General features: G+C 35.3%; 1 protein-coding gene across 1 annotated transcript in view; it reads left to right on the top strand.

Annotated features, from left to right (window-relative positions):
- LOC150079648 (97 kDa heat shock protein-like) overlaps positions 1–20,290 on the top strand; it is a 186,412-nt gene that overhangs the window by 126,038 nt on the left and 40,084 nt on the right. The window contains exons 8-11 of the mRNA XM_090383811.1: positions 2,029–2,180; positions 5,235–5,338; positions 12,292–12,425; positions 17,268–17,572. Coding sequence (XP_090239937.1) covers positions 2,029–2,180; positions 5,235–5,338; positions 12,292–12,425; positions 17,268–17,572 — 695 coding nt within the window. The remainder of the gene's footprint in view (positions 1–2,028; positions 2,181–5,234; positions 5,339–12,291; positions 12,426–17,267; positions 17,573–20,290) is intronic.

The raw sequence follows: 20,290 nt of genomic DNA, 5'->3' as shown, positions 1-20,290 counted from the left end.
GTGTGTGAGTGATCAACCCACAAGCTCCAGTCAATATCTGGGAAGTTAAAGTCCCCCATTATAAGCCATTTCGATTTACTAGCCCACTATTTCTCTGTACAATTGTTCATTGTACTCATTCAAGTCATTAGGCCTATAACACACTCCTACTCTTATTTTTGCATTCGCAGTGCTTATGTCACACCAAACTGACTCAACAGTGCACTGTTCATCTTTATCAACTGGATGCACTTCTTTTGATTTTATTTTTCTTAATTAACAGCGTAACACCTCCACCCTTTCTATCCTGTCTATCCTTTCTTACACATTGTACTCCCCAAATTCCAGTTTAGCATTCCTTATTTATAATGTTTTATACTGCAGCTGCTGGACAACTTGGTAAGATATTTCATAAGTGGACAAATGCACAAAAATTCATGGAAGTTATTTAATTAAATACGAGATGTGTCAATTTTTAAGAATGTGGAATTGAGAATTCCCTCGACAGCACAGAAGATGATACCATCTTGGAAGAATTTGAAATTTTAGATCATAATATCAGTAATGATGGGTGTAACAACAAGTTTTTGGCATAAAATTTTTGTTCTACTCTGACTTAGTTTAGTTAGTACATATGTATCTGTTTCAAACATGCTCAAAAATGTTTTTTCCCAAATTTGCCTTCTAAAAATGTGGCTACATTTTATCAATATAATTTACTGGTCCTGGGGATTTGGCTGAACTTTTACTGAAACATAAATCACAGTTCTCATTAATTTTTCTTTCACAATACTTTTCACACTTTCTAATTTTGTTTCACTTAAATCAGTTTCTATTAAAAACTTAATTGCTAAAAGTTAGCAGTTTCGTTTCTGTTCACTGGAGAGAGAAAAATCAGAATTTTTACTAGTGGCCAGATTATCTTCTCTTTTTAAGTTAAAATAAGAAATCAGCCATGCCAATATTTAAATTCTGAATTTTTTTATTATTCTATTTCTGTTATGCATGTGGTATTTTTATCTAATTTTAAAATTAATAGTTTGTGTAAGTTACTTCCCCAGCTGTTTAGATTTACTGAATACAGTATTCTTCCCCCCCCCCCCAATCCATGGGGAATGTGTTCCAAGATCCCCAGTGGATGCCCGAAACCACAGATAGTACTGAACCCTATAAATACTATGTTTTTCCTTATACATACATACCTATGATAAAGTTTAATTTATAAATTAGGCACAGTAAGAGATTAACAACAATAACTAATAATAAAATAGAACAATATTAACAATATACAGCTTCTTCATTGGCAGACACAGCCTCTCCAGTAATGTTTATATTTTTCAGCCCAAACCTATTCCTGAATCGGTGTAACCATCCCTTACTTGCAGTAAATGGCTTGGTGTCATTCGTTTCAGGGGATCCCTTTGCTGAAGTCTTCATATAGATTCAGTGCTTTTTAGTGCAACATATTGCTGTCAATTGTAACGTGTTTTCTGTTCATGTCTTCCACTCACAAATTTAATGCCTTTTCCATGTTAACTAAGTACTTATCAAGCACTGTGGCCATAACTCTTGCAGTTTGAGGTGCAAAAGCAAAACTAGCACGAATTTCTTTTTCTTTCTTCACAATTTCACAGATTCGTTCTTACCGTAGATCTTAGCAACCTCAGCATACAATTTTTTTTCTTTCCTTATTAAGTCGAGAGCTTTTACCTTTTCACTTAAAGGAAGCACTTTACGACTTCTCTTTGGTATATCTGAATTGTCAGCATCACTACTCTTGTGCTTTGGGGCCATTATTAAGTAAAATAAGGGTTACTTGAACACAAGCACTGTGATACCACGACAGTCGATCTGATAATCAAGACAGCTACTCACGTCCCGTGTGGGATGGCATGAGAATATTTTCGGACCGCAGATAAGGGGGGAAGACTACTGTATTATAATGTAAGCTCTATTTTAAGATATAATTTGAAATTGTGTCTTTGTTTATAAGTGGCTTGTTTACTAAATAATTAAAACAGCTTATACTTTTTGAATATGCTTGTCCAGAATTACAGCCAGGAGACATAGAATCTGTTCAAATAGTTGGTGGTTCATCACGAATTCCTGCAGTTAAACTTTTGGTTCAGAAAGTATTTGGTTGTGAACCTAGTACTACTCTAAATCAAGATGAAGCAGTAGCTCGAGGATGTGCACTACAGGTAAGAAAAGTTCCCCCCCCCCTCAGTCTCCCATGATAGTCTCTGAGCACAATAAATAATAAACTTGTGTGTGTACTTACATTATGTACATAGCTTGATTAATATACATATTAATTAAACATAACACTTTGTAACATGATTATATGTAATTTTAAAGTCACTTATTTTAGGTTGCTTTAAATAATCACTACAAAGTCTATTTATAGATTTTTCAATATTGTATAACAATCTATATTCATGATCACTTGCATCAGTTTCTTCCTGCGCTCACCTCAGGACGACTATAGCTTCATGAGTTTGCTGTTTTGTAACTGGAATTAGTTTGGGTTGGATCATTGGAAAGGTCAGGGAATGACCACCACATATCCCTGGAGCAATATGGCTTTAGTTGCTAATGTGCCTAAAAACCAAGTAACAACATCTCCATTTTCCTCCTCCTTGGCGAAATTATCAGTAACAGACTGGGCAATTTCTTCTTCTGTTAAAGCTGTAGTAACTACCCATTTATAACAGATTGTACAAACAAAAAGCCCCAATAAACCGAAAACTGCAAATTGTTTTTATTTTTTTTATGGTTGTGACCTCCAGAAGTGTGTTTTAGAAACATATCACAGAGGCGTTCAAAATTGATTCTTATAACCGAAGATGTGATTCTAATAAACTATGAAAGTGTAGTGCATTTTATTGATTTGAATCGGTTCTTTGAAATTGGATTCTATAAAGTGGCTGATTCTAATAACCAGTGATCACTATAACTGGTGCTGGTGCTTACTGTATAAGAGTACAAAGTGAGCCATTAGGCAAAAAAAAAAATATATATATATATATAGTAAACTCTCTTTAATCTGGTTACAGTTAATCCGGATGTTGGATAATCCAGATCAAAATATGAAAAATTCTGTTCACAGTTGAGTATTTTGAAAAACACATGGGATTTAGGCAGGCAGATGAGTCACTCTGACTGCGTCTTTTCATGGAATATACATTACATTGTCTTGCGTGTTGTTCAGTATTGTTTTTGACTCTGAGTCGGACAGACGTTATTCCTTAATTTGCGTACTTTATACGTTTATATGTACATGTTAACATAATTTATATAATTATGGGTTCTAAAGAATTGAAAAGTGAAATAAAAAGAAAACATTTTACTTTAACTATCATTAACAAGCTCAAAGTGATAGAACAACTTGAAATAGTGTTCTTGGAAAAAAAAAATTGCTGAAGAATTTTCGTATTGGCTGATACTGTCAGATATTAAAAAAACAGAAAAAAATCTATAAAGACATTTGCTTTAAAATTCAATGTGGAGAGTGATAAAAGCAGTGTATCAAATAGGCAGCCGTTAAAAAAAGCCAAAATAAGTGTTTCTGGAAGAAACTGTATTTAATGGTATTCACAACAACGATCAATTTGCGTTGGCATGCGACATTTGATAAATGTATAAAAGGACAATGCATTTATGCATCTATCGATGGATAAATGTATTGTCTTTTTATAGTTTTTAAATAAAGGCTCGCAGTGATATATATATATTTTTTTAAATTTATTTTCATCAGCACTACCGATATCATTAAATTTTCCATTTATTTGTGTTCTAAGTTTTTTTGTCTTTTAGGATTATCTTTTGCTTCACTAATCCAGACTAGCTGGTGTCTATCATTAATCCAGACTAGCCAGGGTTTACTGTATATATTTGTATACTTGAAACAACTAAGCTTTTGTGTGTAAACACTCGTAATATATTCTCATTCTGTTTACGGTAACGAAAGCTACTTTGCTACTTTATTGGTCATACAGAGTTGAACTCGTAGGAAAAATAATTCAAGGCAAATTAAAGTTATTGTGGATTACACCAACTCAGTTTCGTGTGGAGCCTCAGATCTAGCTACTAGACAGTAGAATAAACAAAATTCCTCTGCCACCAAATAAGACTACTTGTCTACTTTTTCTCGTCATACATTTTGACAGACCACATGATTAGTAAGCTCTAGGAATGCCCCTGCCCTATCAGAAATAGTTGGCACCTCCGTAGCCAGGTGGGCAGGAGCAGCAGTGCATAGCACACGCTTCTTGATTAGACCGGGGTTCGAGCCCGTCACCACCAAATACGGAGGATGCGGAAAGGTTAGGGAATGACCACCGCATATCCCGGAGCAATATGGCTTTAGTTGCTAATGCTCCTAAAAACCAAATAACAAACAAACAACATCTGACTTGGTTTCTGTGCTATTTTTATCAAATCACATGTTTCCTTATAAAGAATGTCACATACAGCAAAGCGCCTCCGTAGCCAGGTGGGAAGGAGCAGCAGTGCATAGCACATGCTTCTTGATTAGACCGGGGTTCGAGCCCGTCATCACCAAATACGGAGGATGCGGAAAGGTCAGGGAATGACCACCGCATATCCCGGAGCAATATGGCCTTAGTTGCTAATGCTCCTAAAAACCAAATAACAAACAAACATACAGCAAGATGTATGCAATGAGCATAACATAAATGGTGTTTGCAACTTACTAGTTTTCCAAATTTAATAATCATATTGATACTATCTGTAACACAAGTAATGCTGCAGAATACTGAGATTAAATTCTTCTAGTTTAGTGCTACTGCTCTTACAGCACTTTCTGCAGAAAATGATCCAATAATTTATGCCATGCCTAAGCTCCAGAATTTGCCTTCATCCACATGAAAGTTTACATTTAATTATCTTTTATTTTTCAAAGACTAATAGATATACTAAACCTCTATCCTGCTTTTTTTCTTTGCAGAAATTTCATTTTTAACTTTGGCCTTAGTGATATTACATTGTTTATGTATGATATTCATTGCAGCGTTAAGTTTTGCAGGAAATGAGTACCTTTTGTCTCTTATTTGCCTGTCTTATAAAATTATTTCTTGTAATTACATTTATAGAGACTCCATCAATAAGTTTGCTAACAGTTTCTTCTATGGGGTCTTTTCCTTCTTAGCATATACATAAATCATCATAATTGATGCACTGTTTAATAAGTCAATCACTGGATTACTTCAGCATATAAACTTTTTTCTCCCCAGTGTGCAATGTTATCGCCAACATTCAAGGTTAGAGATTTTACCATTGCTGATGCACAACCTTTTCCTATTCAGGTGTTATGGAATGCAAATAAAGGTGAAGATGGGTAAGTAACAGTTATCCCTGAATTATTTCTAGTCAGCTAAATTGAATTAAGAATATTTTTCAGAAATACTATGTCACTATGCAACCATTCTATTGGTGTATTTCAAGTTAAAAGATATCCTCGAATCTCTGGCTTAATTTTAATTCTAAATTTTAAAATGGCATTGTTAATAATGCCTCACCTCTAATATATGTGTACATTAATTGCAAGTTTTAAGTGTTTCTTGTACATATAAACATGTACAGTAAACCCTTGATTTAACGGACCCCGATATAACAGATTTTGGATTTAACGAACTGGACAAATAATAATACAGTAATGCACATATTAATCTCGACCATATTATTTTTAAGTTATACAAAACTTCAGTGTTATTATTAATTAAAATTAATAATAATTATCTGTTTCCATTATTGTTTTGATAATTACAATTTTTTTTTATTCTTTCTGAAAACATGTTCAAATAGCTGTTTTCCCAGATAACGGCAGACGGTGACTTGAGAGCTGAACGTGACTCAGGACACTAAACTGCAGGTCTACTGACCCGCTTTGTTTCGTTCTCAGTCTGCCTCAAACTATCGTGCAGTCAGGTTGTATGCAGAGTGTTTCTGCGATTTCTGAATTGTGACTTTATTTGTTAAATAATTTTGCAATCCTTACAATTTAAAATGGCATCAAGAGTGATAGAGAAGTTAAAAGAAAGCATGTGAACTTAAATGTGCCACAGAAATTAGAGCCAATTGAGAAATTAGAACAAGGCATTTCGGTAGCATGTGTTTGTGAAATTTACGGCGTAGAAAAACAAACTGTTTCTAATATCCGTAAATCAAAGGCCAAATTGCAACATAATTTTATATTTTACAGTAATGTATATTGTATTAAAGCTTTTTTTTTTTTTTTTTACATTAAGAACAATAAAAAATTTTAAGAACAATAAAAAAAGTTGTTTCTTTAAGAGTTGTCTGTGGCGTATTTACATAACCAGAAAAATAAGACTATGCCTCATTAGAGAATAGTGTAGTATAGCATATTCAGGTTCTTTCAGTTCATGGATCACTAAATGGGTTATGCATACAAGCATAACTTGTGCATAGGACAGTGGGGGGGGATTTGCCCTATTAGCACTCCCACATCCTTTAAGTGCATCTTGAACTTCTGTTAATTTTTTTTTCTTTACTGGTTTAGAGTTGTATTTTTTGTCACAAACACTGCTAGTCTTTCAGAATCAACATATCAGATTAGTAGTAGACTTATGAAGTGCCTGCTTGTTTGAAAAGGATTCTTGGAATGTACAGTGGCACTTTTTATAAGTTTGAAACTTAGTAGTGAACACATGCTCTTCTTGCCAATAAAAATCAGTAAATGAATGCAAGGTTAGTGTGCAGAGTCTGGCACACTTTTGACAGAACGGTGACTGACATACATGTATAAAATTTCAAAATTACAATTTACTTCCCCCCCCCCCCCTTTTAGCTCCTAAACATAGGTTTTATTTTAATAAATAATCCTATACGTATCTTATAATGATGTAGTCTTAATTACTGCAAAATTGTTTTTAAGCTAGTCAAAAACATGTTTGAAATAGTTTGGTACACCACAGGAATATTTCATAAATGGGAAAATATCAGTTGCTAGAAAATTTTACTTATAATACAAGTTTGGATCAAAAAGGTGCAGATCATTTAGATCTGCACCTAAACTTGTCTGGCATAAAGTCTGGAAATTGAAGGGCAGATACACATCATACACTACATCAATCCTAGAATGTAATGGATGTGCAGCTGCAAACACACTGTGGGAGAAATTTGTTAAAGCGTCTGCCGAAATCTACCCCCCACAAGTTTAAGGCCCTCAAACGAAAAGCTGAAAGGCTAAATTTGAAGTTATCTTCAAGTAACTGTGAGGCATACAATCAGCCTTTTGCAGAACAGTAAATGAAAGTGGCACTATCTCTATCCCAAGTGAGTGGTCCATAGATCCATTGGACCAGTTGCCATCCATTACAAGAAGATTTAACATCTTTTATCTGAATCTATGGGAATATGAATCTGTGCTCTGTATATACAACAGCACCTGTGTTGAAGACCAGTTTTCGGACTCCTGGTACAAGGCAATCATGCTTGCCTTCCCAAAGCTAGGAAAGGATCCAGAATTTTTGAATAATTAATGCCTGATTGCTCTGACATCATGCTTGTACAAGATCCTGGAAAGGATGATCAGTACTCTTCTCATAGTATTTAGAAGCAAGTGACCTGCTTCCGAAGGAACAGGTCAACACTTGACCATTTAATAAGACTGGAAACATCTATTTGAGAGATTCTTTTCTCAAACGCGAGCACCTGGTGAAAAGCATATGGCACAGCTTGGAGATTTGAAATCTTAAAAGATACCTATAATCTTGATGTTGGGGTCATCTAGCCCTTTTTATTGATTTTTTTTTTTTTTTTATTGAACTGTTTGTTTCCAGTTTGTGTGCGATCCATCTCTCTTGACCTTTTCGCCAAGAGGAGAGCAGACCCCAAGGGTCAATTCTAATTGTTAAGCTTTTTTGCTATCAAAGTTAATTCTGTTACTGAACAACTTCCTCCAACCATAAAAAGATTTATCTTTTCACAATCGTGCAACATGAGGGTTGGTGAAAGACAATTGCAGCACACCATTGACTATGTCAACTCTTGTGCAGTGGCCAATGGTTTCAGGTTTTCACCTCATAAAACCAACTGCATACACTTTTGTCACAAATGGTACCTTCACCCTGAACCAGAACTCAAGCTTGGACAAAACATCACCCGAGTAGCATCCGAGACTCATATTCAGTAATAAGTTGATGTTTTTACCACATATGTGAACTGTGGACAAAGTGCATAAGGGGACTGAACCACCCTTCCCCCTACATGTCATCTCATGCAAGCAGACCTTTGCATACCCTGCCTTTATCTTACACTTGTCTGATCAGTTCAATCATAAATTAGTTTTTGCTAGAAACAGTGTGCTGTGATAGTTACACCAGTTCACCATCCCGCCATTTGCATTTCTACCAGAGCATTTAGAACGTCCCTTGTCCAGAGTTTGTGACAAAGCAACTGAACCACCATCTCTCACTCAGGTGAAAGCAATTTTTGCTAAAATGTATATTTTTAAAATGAAACCCATGCCAGACAACCCTGCTGGACATCCATTTTTGAGTCATGATGGGAAAATATAACCCTATTAGACTGCCAACTATCCCTTTGGTATTCATGTCCAACAGCAGCTCAGAGAGCTTGACATCATAGTAGACAATGTTGCCCAGTCAAGGCAACCTCTTTCATCTTGGCATGCCCACTTTCCACTATGCAACCTCTCCCTTAACAGGGGAAATAGACAGCCTACCTAAAACTCTATGCTGCCCATCGATCTACTCACTCTGATTTCCTGCCTGCCTTTACTGATGGCTTGAAATCAGTCTTCTGTGGGATCCACTGCAGACTTCCCCAATAGCATGGTATCCAAGAAGATTCCACAGGATTGCAGTATATACACCACAGAATTGTAGGCTACAGAGCTAACCTTGTACCACATTAAAACTAATAATTATGAAAGGTGTATGGCTTACACAGATTCTTTAAGCACATTACAGGCCTTATCAATGATGAGATATAAATGTCATCCAGTCCTGTCCAGCATTCGGCATAAGTTATATTCTCTTTATGAATCTACATTGGACATCTGTTTCTGCTGGATCCCCAGCCACATTAGAATCAGGGGTAATAATCTGGCAGATGGTGCAGCCAGATTAACACAATCCCAGAGCAGTCATCTGTTAGTCCCCTGTACAGACTACAGGCAAGCGGTAAGAAATGTATTACACTTATAGTGGCAACAATCATGGCATGGACAGGTCACAAAGTTGTATCAAATTAAGTATGTAATGCAAACATGATGGCAGTCTAGTCTGTGCCAAGAACTGGAGAAGGTTGTCCTTACTCGCCTCCACATATGACATTGTCATCTTACATATTCTTTTGTGTGTGAGGACTGTGACACCATTTTAACCATTAGACATATTTTAGCGGAATGTTAGGCGCCTCCGTAGCCAGGTGGGAAGGAGCAGCAGTTCGTAGCACACGCTTCTTGATTAGACCGGGGTTCGAACCTGTCACCACCAAATACGGAGGATGCAGAAAGGTCAGGGAATGACCACCGCATATCCCGGAGCAATATGGCCTTAGTTGGTAATGCTCCAAATAACAAACAAACAACAAGCAGAATGTTCATGTTTTAGTCATGAATAGTGTATATCTTTTACTGCTCTTAGCCGTATAACTGAGCCCTGTACACTCAGTCAGATGCTATATGACAATGCGGTAAGAAATGTATTACACTTATAGTGGCAACAATCATGGCATGGACAGGTCACAAAGTTGTATCAAATTAAGTATGTAATGCAAACATGATGGCAGTCTAGTCTGTGCCAAGAACTGGAGAAGGTTGTCCTTACTCGCCTCCACATATGACATTGTCATCTTACATATTCTTTTGTGTGTGAGGACTGTGACACCATTTTAACCATTAGACATATTTTAGCGGAATGTTAGGCGCCTCCGTAGCCAGGTGGGAAGGAGCAGCAGTTCGTAGCACACGCTTCTTGATTAGACCGGGGTTCGAACCTGTCACCACCAAATACGGAGGATGCAGAAAGGTCAGGGAATGACCACCGCATATCCCGGAGCAATATGGCCTTAGTTGGTAATGCTCCAAATAACAAACAAACAACAAGCAGAATGTCCATGTTTTAGTCATGAATAGTGTATATCTTTTACTGCTCTTAGCCGTATAACTGAGCCCTGTACACTCAGTCAGATGCTATATGACAATGACCACATGCTGTCTGTTTTTAATTGACTTGTTTAGTTCAATTTAAAATAGGTTACTGCTATTAAGGTTACTGTTACTATCGAGATGGTCCTGTATTGTACCTTAACCACAGATTCTTTAGTCTTGTTCACCACAGAAAGGCAAACTTACTGATCTATCTCTTTTCATCTCCTCTGTAGTTAACTATTATAACCTGTAAGAGCAAATAAACTTAAGCATATATATTTTTTTTTTATGTTGTGAAGTTACAAAATAAACAAGAAACAAACAAGGAATAGGAAACAAATCTTATTTGTTGCATTTGAAATATTTATGAATAAATATACACTAATGTTATTTGAAAAGCAAATTAATGCTGATACCTTGAACTTTAACCAGATTTTGCTGCCTTCAGAATAAAACATTTTAATAAATTTTCCTAACTAATTAAACATAAAGTCAAATGTTTTAAGAGCTTTCTTATGATTCTTCCTTAGTAATTTTAAATTTAAACTAGAAAATCCCTGCTCTTCAGGCAAAAAACCACAGCCAGCCATTAGCGTATTTCTGAATAGATGTGTGTGGGGGGATGGAATAACTTGCAACACAAAATTATAACTACAACAAAAGAAATTACACATCAAAATGAATAATTGGCAGGAAAGTCATGTCAAAATAGTCATTTATCTGCTCACTGAAAAACCTAACCTATTGTAAAACTAACCTGTTACCTCTGTAGCAAATTTGGTTTCTTAATAATAACAAAATTAGGTGGTAGATGACTTTCATCAACCGGTGAAATACCACCACTTTGCTTATTGGAGGCTTGAAGTGGTGAAACCCATGTTTAGTCTCTAGAGCAAAGTTTCCGGCATCTCCCTCCCTCCATACTTCTCCTTCAACCCATGCACGGTACTAAGTACTATAGGTTTTGATACCTTTCGTGTTTGGGGTTTTCATAAAAAAAAAAAAAAAAAAAAAAACTGCTACTTGTTTTGCACACAACTGTGAATAAATTTGGCAAATTTTCTTAACCCAAACTTTTCAGTTCCATGACTTACTAAAATTAAATGAGAACGGATTTGGATAAATTATTCAGACATTGCTCGGGTTTTCTATCTCGTGCTTAGCACAGCTTAAATTAAAAATTTGGGATGTAGCTAGTGTAGACTAAATTAATGTGTACACTAATTGTCCTTAGAAACTGTCCGTGTTAATTATCCATTCTAAATTAAATGTTTTTCTTTTTATAAATTTGTCTCAAATAATATTTGCCATTGCAAATTTCATTAAAATCAGATAATTAGAACTTGATCTTTTTTTTATAAATATGTATAATATATATATATATATATATTTTAAAAAATACATGTGTAAATATCTTGTTATTTATTCTTTTTTAACTTACCTCAAGCTATATCCAATGGATTTTCATTGTACATCTATTTGAAATACACTGCAAAACAATTAAATAAAATTACAAAAAAAAAAAAATAATAATAATAAATAAACACTTGAATATAACAATGCTCCTATGAACTGTAGCTGCTGTTCAAATGCTTAGTGCATCATGGCTATAGTGAAACTAGCTGCCCTTCCGTGCAGCTAATAGCACCTTCCCAAGAGTTGGGAGGTTGCTATTAGCTGGATGGAAGGGCTATAGCATTATGTGATAATGTCATTCACAGGTAACCCTGAGAGAGGGAGGAGGAGGGACTTCTTTGTCAATGAGTCAATTGGAGAAACTTGATTCTTACATAAAAATTGTGGAGAGCACCTGTAAAGTATTTGCCCATTTCATAAGCTGACAAACAGATGACTGAGAAATTTTGATATGAAAATTAAGACCAGTGATAAAAGTTGATTTAATCTCATTAATTAACTTTTACTAGTATTGACTAATTTTTTTTTTAATCATTTTCAGTGATAAGTAATTGTATTCAAGGTGCTTCTGCAACTTTTATATAAGAATCTAATTTTCTCTAACTTGCTTCGTTGATAAATTCTGCCTTTCTCAAACATTGATGCGACTATAATTTTTCTTACTGTTTCCATTTAAATGTGTTTCATGTTTAGTTTTAAAACAATGAATTTTCTTTTGGTTTCTTTTTTGGTAGGAAATTGGAAGTCTTCCCACGTTATCACCAAATTCCATTTTCCAAGATGCTGACCTTTTACAGGAATGAACCATTTTCTATCGAAGCTCGTTATACTGATATTGCAGACATTCCATTTCCAGATTCATTTATTGGTTTGTAATTCTTTATTTATATATTTAATGCTACTGATGTACATTCTGTGCTAAAATTTTAGATGATATACATACAAATCATTACATTTGGAAGACTGATTGAAAGATGTGTTGAAATTCTACATTTCTAGTTTTTCTTCTCTAAAGTAAGATTTTTAAGAACTTTTACTTTTTAATGCACATTCTACTTACTGTGGTATTTAATAATTTTCTCACTTCTAATTTTTTTTCATTTTATATTAGACCACAGGCTTATGTTAGGCTTATGTTAGACCACACTTGGAATACTGTGTTCAAGTATGGAGACCGCACCTAAAGAAAGACATCGAGCTTCTTAAAAGGGTGCAAAGAAGGGTAACTCGCCTGGTGAGATCGGCGTCCTTATTGAAGAAAGACTTCGAATATGTGGGTTGCAGAGTTTTGAGGTGTTTAAGGCTCTGAGAGGCATCAGGAAAATGAATGAGGACAAAATTTTCAAGATTATAAATGATGCTAGAACTAGGGGACATAAATTCAAGTTACGGTGGTGGGGAAATGTTTAGATTGGACTGCAGGAAGTTTTATTTTAGCCAGCGAGTTATAAATTACTGGAATAAGTTGCCTTCATGGGTGGTAGAGGCCAACAGTTTGGGGAAATTCAAAGGTCATCTGGATAGTACTTTCGGGTAAGGGAAGCGCATAGGATGATAGGTTTAATTTCCTCTTTATTTATTTTTTATTTTTTTTTTTATTTATTAATTATTATTATTTAGTTATTTATTTTTTTTATTTTTTTTGTTTTTATCATTGTTTTGTTCGTTTTTTTTTTTTTTTTGCTGGTGCAGCATAAGCCATAGGCTTTCTTGCACCATGCGGCCGTTACTAATACTAAATATTATAGCAATGTCATTAATTCAGTATTGTCTATTAAATATACACAGTTGGATAATTTTCTCTGGAACCAAAATTTATCTTAAACACTTTTCTGCTGGCTATGTAACTAATGTCATGCAAGTGTACATGCTAAAAGTGTTCTGTGTAATTTAATTGAATAGGACTCCAGGATAGTAAGGCTAATTGTAGAATCTGTTTCCTTAAATCTTGTGCATGTAAGCTTGGATTTGTATGAGATGAAGCATTATGTACTCTAACACAAATATCCAGTTCATATTTTTGATAGTTAACACAGTTGTCCAAAATGTCAGTTCATGATAAGGCATTGAGTGTTTTCTGTGCTATAACCAGTGGTCCACGTCTGAACCATGTGAATCAGTCCTACACCATGACACTTTCTCCTGAACTTTATGTGGCTTGTTAAGGAGAGTACAGAGTTTGCTAAGATAGCTTATGCTGATGACCTTGTGATTGGAGTTTCTGGGTGCTCCAGTCTTATACTGGAAAGAAAAATACAGTCAGTTTTTGATGATTTATATTACTGAGGTGATGCACTGTTGTAGGTTTCTGAACATTCACATAATCTAAACTTGGCCTTCAGGCATGAAAATTATGAAGAATAAATTATGCTCTAGGACCTTTTCCATTTTCCAAAAGTCCATGAATGTTAATTAATGCACCACACCAAATGATCTTTGCCATTCATTGGTACAGTCAGTCCTCGTATAACACGTGTTTACACTATGTCGTGGGCGCCTCCCTAGCCAGGTGGGAAGGAGCAGCAGTGCGTAGCACACGCTTCTTGATTAGACCGGGGTTCGAGCCCGTCACCACCAAATACGGAGGATGCGGAAAGGTCAAGGGAATGACCACCGCATATTCCTGGAGCAATATGGCCTTAGTTGCTAATGCTCCTAAAAACCAAATAACAACAACAACAACACTATGTCGTATATAACACGAACCGAATTCACTTATGCACGATTAGCCTTTGTGTTTACAAGAAATGGCAATCGAACATGGAATCACTCCAACTGAGCACAACACGATAGGAAAGAAGAGAAGATTCTGAAAATGTATTTGTTTTTTATATCAGTGAAGGGGAAACACATTTCACCATAATGTAAAAACCCACACAATTCCAGCTATCGGTATTATCGCAAATGCAATTAGATCTAGTTTACTACCAGTTTATAACAGATTCCACTAGCAGAAACGCAACTGGAAATTGTTTTTATTGTTTTATGGTAGTAACCCCCAGAAATGTGCTTTAGTAAAATGTGAGCTAGTGAGGTGTTCATAGCATGTCTCTGCCTTTACGGTGTTTATTCAGTTGCTACATGTGCGCAGCTTTGTTTATGTGTATCAAGCTTGCCTCCTCATTTTGTAATTGTGGTTTATTCCCTAAAAATGAGTAAAATACTTAAAAGGTGTGAAAAGGAAGCGTCCTGGTGAAGACACTATAGATTCAGAGAGAAAAAGAAAAGCAATATCGATACACAGAGGCAGACTGGGTCAAAAATTCTTACCTGGGAAAATTTGTAGTGGCCTCATACTAGCGTTTATGGCTAAAATCACACTGGCCTCCGGCCAGTCCGCCTCTGTTGATAGAAAAAAAAATATGAAATTGTGAAATGCTTTGAGTGAAATGAAAGACCATGTGATATTGCGCGTGCTACAGGTCTAAATGAGGCAACGCCGAGAATTACAAAGAATGCAGAGAAAATAAAAACAACTTTCATAGCAGAAATAACTCAAAGTGTAATTAAAAATCCATTAGATTAAGACACAAAGAATTGGAAGAAATGGAACAGCTGTCATCTGTTTGGATAGAAAATCAAAAAACAAATTTGCTTACGATAGAAGCAAAAGCATCATCAATATTTTATTACATAATAGTCGTAATAAAATACTTACATATTTTATTACAATAATTTGTGTTTGGTAATGTTTTGGTTACAAATGTGTGTTCAATCTTGGGTGGTCAGCACCTAACCCTATTTTTCCCATAGGGCCTGTTGTTTATATTGCACGATTTTGCATTGCACGAGGGTTTCTAGGAATACAACTGTCGTGCTATACAAGGACTGACTGTATTAGTAGTGGCAAATGGTGCAAGAAACCAAGCCGATAAAGCATTAGCAAAGGGGGGGGGAACTTCTCACATCACTTGTCCATCCCCTCCAGTAGTTTATCTTGTTCTTCCTTGAATTTATTCAAATTATCCACTCCCACAACAATAGATGGAAGTTCGTTCCAACATTCAACCACCTGCTGGCTGAAGGTAAACTTCTGCATATCTGTCCTGCAACCATTCTTCAGTTTGAATTTATGCTCCTCATGTATAGCAAGAGGAAGAATGCCATCAACATTCAGTCTGCTCAATCCATTTAAAGCCTTAAACACTTGTCAGATTATCTTGCAGGTGCCCAGTCTCCAGATGCTGCAATTTGCAGAGCTGAAACCTTTCTTGATAAGACCACCTTTTTGTTCCCTTCAATTTCATTGCCCTTCTCTGCACCTGTTACATAAGATCCTCATCCTTCCTAAAATTAGGCCTCCAGGCCTGTATGCTGTACTCATGATGTGGTCTAACCATTGCCTTGTACAATGAGATAATCACCTCCTTATCACTGCTAGCAAAATTCCTGTATATCATTGGCAAAGCCCCAAAAGATTGCCCCAATTTATACAGCAGTCTTTTATGTGCAGCAGTTTCAACAGTATTATATGGAATTTGTTGAGCTGCAGCTCTTCCATGAAAACTAAGTCTGTATCACTCTTTTTGGGACAGTGCATGTTCCTATCTGATACTGCTTTTGACAATGCTGTTCTGCCAGATTATTTTAGTGACATTGAAAGGGAATCTTCTCAGAAGCGTCAGAAATCTTCTGATTTCCTATTCATAAGTTTTCTTGGCCTCCTTGATCACATTTCAATTGCTGTCAGCCTCTGTCTTTCATCTTTTCACAATATTGGCTACCGTACCTTTTGAATCTAGAAACCTCCATATTGTGACTTACAGAGCTGCTACTGATTTTATCTTCAAATTTTTATACCTGTTTCTTAGCTTCATATGCTTGTTTTGTGTTGAGCACTTCTGAGGGGAGTTATCGGAACACTTTTGAAAGGATATCATATGGATATATGTTACTTTTGTTACAAGGCATTGAATTTTAAATCTTCCTGATTTAAAAAGAAAAGCCTCCCTCTCAGTATTTTTTGGAGAGTTCTTGTTTTTTTTTTTCCCCCCCTCCTTTTTCTTTTTTTGCAGGAGATATAACCACCCTTATTCAACATAGTCAGTACTTGGCACAATTTCACTATATTATAGTAGTTATCACAACCACTCCTTTTGATTGTGATAACTATGCAGACTCCCAGGAGTTTGTGAATCCAACTTGTGGTCAATAAATGCCTGGAAATCTTCAAAGATATTATTGGCATTAGCTAGTTTCAATACAGTAAACCATGCTATTAGTGGAATCCTATCCTGAGAAGCAAGTTCATGATATTATTGAATTAACAGTTGAGAATTTACTGACATAACCAAGAGCAAAAGTCAAATTGTTAACACCACCAAAGAAGTTGCCAAAGCGAAACAAATTGAAATTGTTGATTGGTTAACAGTGCACTATGATAGTTTGTTGATTGGTTAACAGTGCACTATGATAGTTTGTTGTAGATTAACTATGTATACTTTTTCCCCGTTTCTTTTAATTTTTGTTACTGTAATAAAAAGTAGCTATATGTGCAGATAGGATGTTTAAAATAAAAGTAAACATTTTAATAATTTTTTTCTTCATATTTTATCATATGTCTTAATATCATCTAAATTAATGTGTATTGCAAGATTGTGAATAAATTTTATTTTATAATTATTATATTTTAAATTCATTTACAAAAGTTTACCATGTTTTTACTTTTTTTTTTTTTTTTTTTTTTTTTTTTTGTACTTCTATAATACAGGTGCTTTTACAGTTGACAAAGTTGCTAAAACATCAGAAACTGAAACTACTAAAGTTAAAGTTAAAGTTCGTGTCAACTTGCATGGCATTTTCTCTGTGTGTTCTGCTACAATGATGGAGAAAGTAACTGTAGAAGCAAATGAACAAAGTAAAGAGGCTGAAAGTGGAGACAAACAAGACTTGAATACTTCAGAAAAGACAGGTCGGAATGGAAATGATGAAATGGACATAGAAAATTCTCCTAAACAGCCACCAAATGGTGATATTTCGAATTCTGAGCCAAGTCATGGAGACCACATAAATGAGGTAAGTTTATTTAATTTACATTTTATGGCATGACTATACAGCAGACTCTCGATTAACCAGGATCGAATTAACCGGGGGGTATTTTTACCAGTTACCATGCAAAAGAGTTGTGTTTTCAGTTAAACTAAAACTTGAAATTATTCCAAAGTTTGAAAACGGTGCATCCGTTAAATCTCTAAAGAACCATTATAATGTTGGTGACCCAACCATACGCAACATCATAAAAAATAAAGGGAAGCTATTAGACTTAAAATCGACATTGCAAAAAATAAAGGGACGCATCGTATTGGACACGCGAGTAGTGCATAGTTTTAAAGTTTTTTTTATCTATCGCCATATTTTTTACGTAGGTTGCTGAACATTTTTCGATTCAGTAAGTCTCCGACTTATGCAACTATGGATTTACGTAAATTTTTTTCTCTTAAATTTTTTTTTTTTTTTTTTTTTTTAGGATTGTAAAATTTAAAACAAACAAAAATAACATAAGCAATCAATAATGACGATCACGGCACGCACAAATTGCACAAGTGAGATTCAAAGTAACAAGCAAAAAAATAGGAAGGCAGAGAAGATTCTTACAATTTATTTATGGGTTTTTTTTTTTGTATGACTGAAGATTTCAGTGAAGGGAACAGACATTTCACCATAATAACGTAAAAACCCACACAATTCCAGTTATCGGTATAATCGCAACTGCAATAAGATGAGTTTACTACCCATTTATAATTAGATGCACGAACAGAAAAGCCCAGTAACCCGGAAGGTGCAAATTGTTTAAATGCAGTGACCTCCAGAAATGTGCTTTAGTAAAATGAGTTCACGTGAGGTGATAATGTTTCCCCCTTAACCCTGTGAAGTTCTTTTCAGAAAATTTCATTTTGACTCATTTTGACCGTTATCATGGTGCCAACTAAGTGACAACACTACTAGAAAATCTACTAAGAAAAGGAAAGCCATCGATTTAGATCAGAAAATTAAACTAATAAGGATGTATGAAAATGGCCAAACATTAACAAGTATCGTGCAGAATTCAGATTTGTCAATAAATATAGTAGCAACAGCATATAGTAGCAATATGTTATTAGTCATTCCCGAGTTACGTAAAACTCGATGAAGTAAGAAGTCCCGGAATGTATCTCTTATGTATGTCGGAGACTTTTGTATTTTTGGATTAACCGGGAAATCGATTATCCGGGATTTGTTTTTTTACCATCTATCCCGGAAAATCGAGTGTCTACTGTATACGGTGGCCCGTCAGAATAAGATATGTGATATGTGATTATGGCAGACATCTTGAAAGGTTGGGAATAAGTAACTTGATATGGAGTACTACCAAAACTCATCAGCTGTGATGTGAGAAACAGCTGAAAACAATTGTACTTTGAGATGGCTTGCCTTTAACTTGTAATCATTTATTTGCTTGATTTAAAGATGTTTGTTGGGTCAGTGCATTTTTTGTGGTAGCTCAGTCAGCATGATATTTTTTCATATGTCACTCATTTGGAGAGGTCCAAGTTTGATTCCCATTGATTAGGGAAATTTCCAAGGTCCCCTTCATTCAAAACTCTAGTTATCTGATATAAAGTGGAGGGAATGAGGTTTCCCTTGTGAGTTATTTAGGATTTTTCAGCTTGCACAACATGCAAATCAATCAGCCTGTAAACATGCTCTTGCTTACAAATACATGTGGATATGAGTGCTAGAGTTCCTGTGCCATTAAAATAATAATTTGAAATTGTTGGGTTAGTGTAAAGTTTTGTTAGCATTTTTAAAATGTGGGTTTTAGCACTATTAACCATAAATTAGGATGGCCGCTACTGATATAATGTGAAAAAAGAATGTTTACGTATGTGTGTCTGTAAAGAACCCATGTAAAATCCACACCCAAAGACATGCCAGTGATCCAGTGCACCCAGAATAGAAGGTCTAGGAGCTCCAAACCCAACCCCAAAATACATCAAACCACCAACAATACCACAAGCAAAAGAAGACATTTTGTCTATTAATAAAAACAATATAAAATTTTTAAAAATTTATATAAAAAGTTTTTTAACACATTGACTGTCGCGTTGGCTGTATATATCCGACACCATTAAGGTGCTGTGTTTATTAAGGTTTTTCAGGTGCTGTGTCGGACATATATTGCTGACACCCACTGTTTCAGCAGGAGCTGCATCAGCTGTATAGCACTGATGACTGTTGGAAATTTACATTATTTTTGAAAAGCATGGCCTCCAGTGATACACGTGATGAAATTTGCATGGTGCTATGAGAAAAAATAAGCAACTAACTGGTCATTATTTAAAAATTCTTTATTATTGCAAATTTTATAATTATAAAATTATGAAGATTTATGGTGTCAAACACTCCAAATGCATGAAAGGCTGACGAATACAGTCTGGGCAATGTGTCCAAACTCTTTTCCCTTTTCTGCTAGCAATTGATCTTCCTTCAGACTCAGTTTTGCTTAACAAAAAATACACATTCTTCTAACTTTCCTGTTGTTTGCATCGAATTTTGCTGTTAGTATATGAGTGTTACCACATTTTGGCTTTCCATGTTTCTCTTTCCTTTCTATATTTAGCAAATCCGTAACTATCTCTTCCCAAAAGCTTCTTATTTTTATTTGTTTTTGTGTGGCACTCCTTGAATACCCTGTATGCATTGACAAGTGATATACCAAGTATATATTCTATCACTAATTTTGGCGCCTCCGTA

Source organism: Mastigoproctus giganteus, chromosome 10 (assembly GCF_048544385.1).
Source record: "Mastigoproctus giganteus isolate SK-2022 chromosome 10, ASM4854438v1, whole genome shotgun sequence".
Taxonomy (NCBI): Eukaryota; Metazoa; Arthropoda; class Arachnida; order Uropygi; family Thelyphonidae; genus Mastigoproctus; species Mastigoproctus giganteus.
This window is presented reverse-complemented; position numbering and strand designations above follow the sequence as displayed.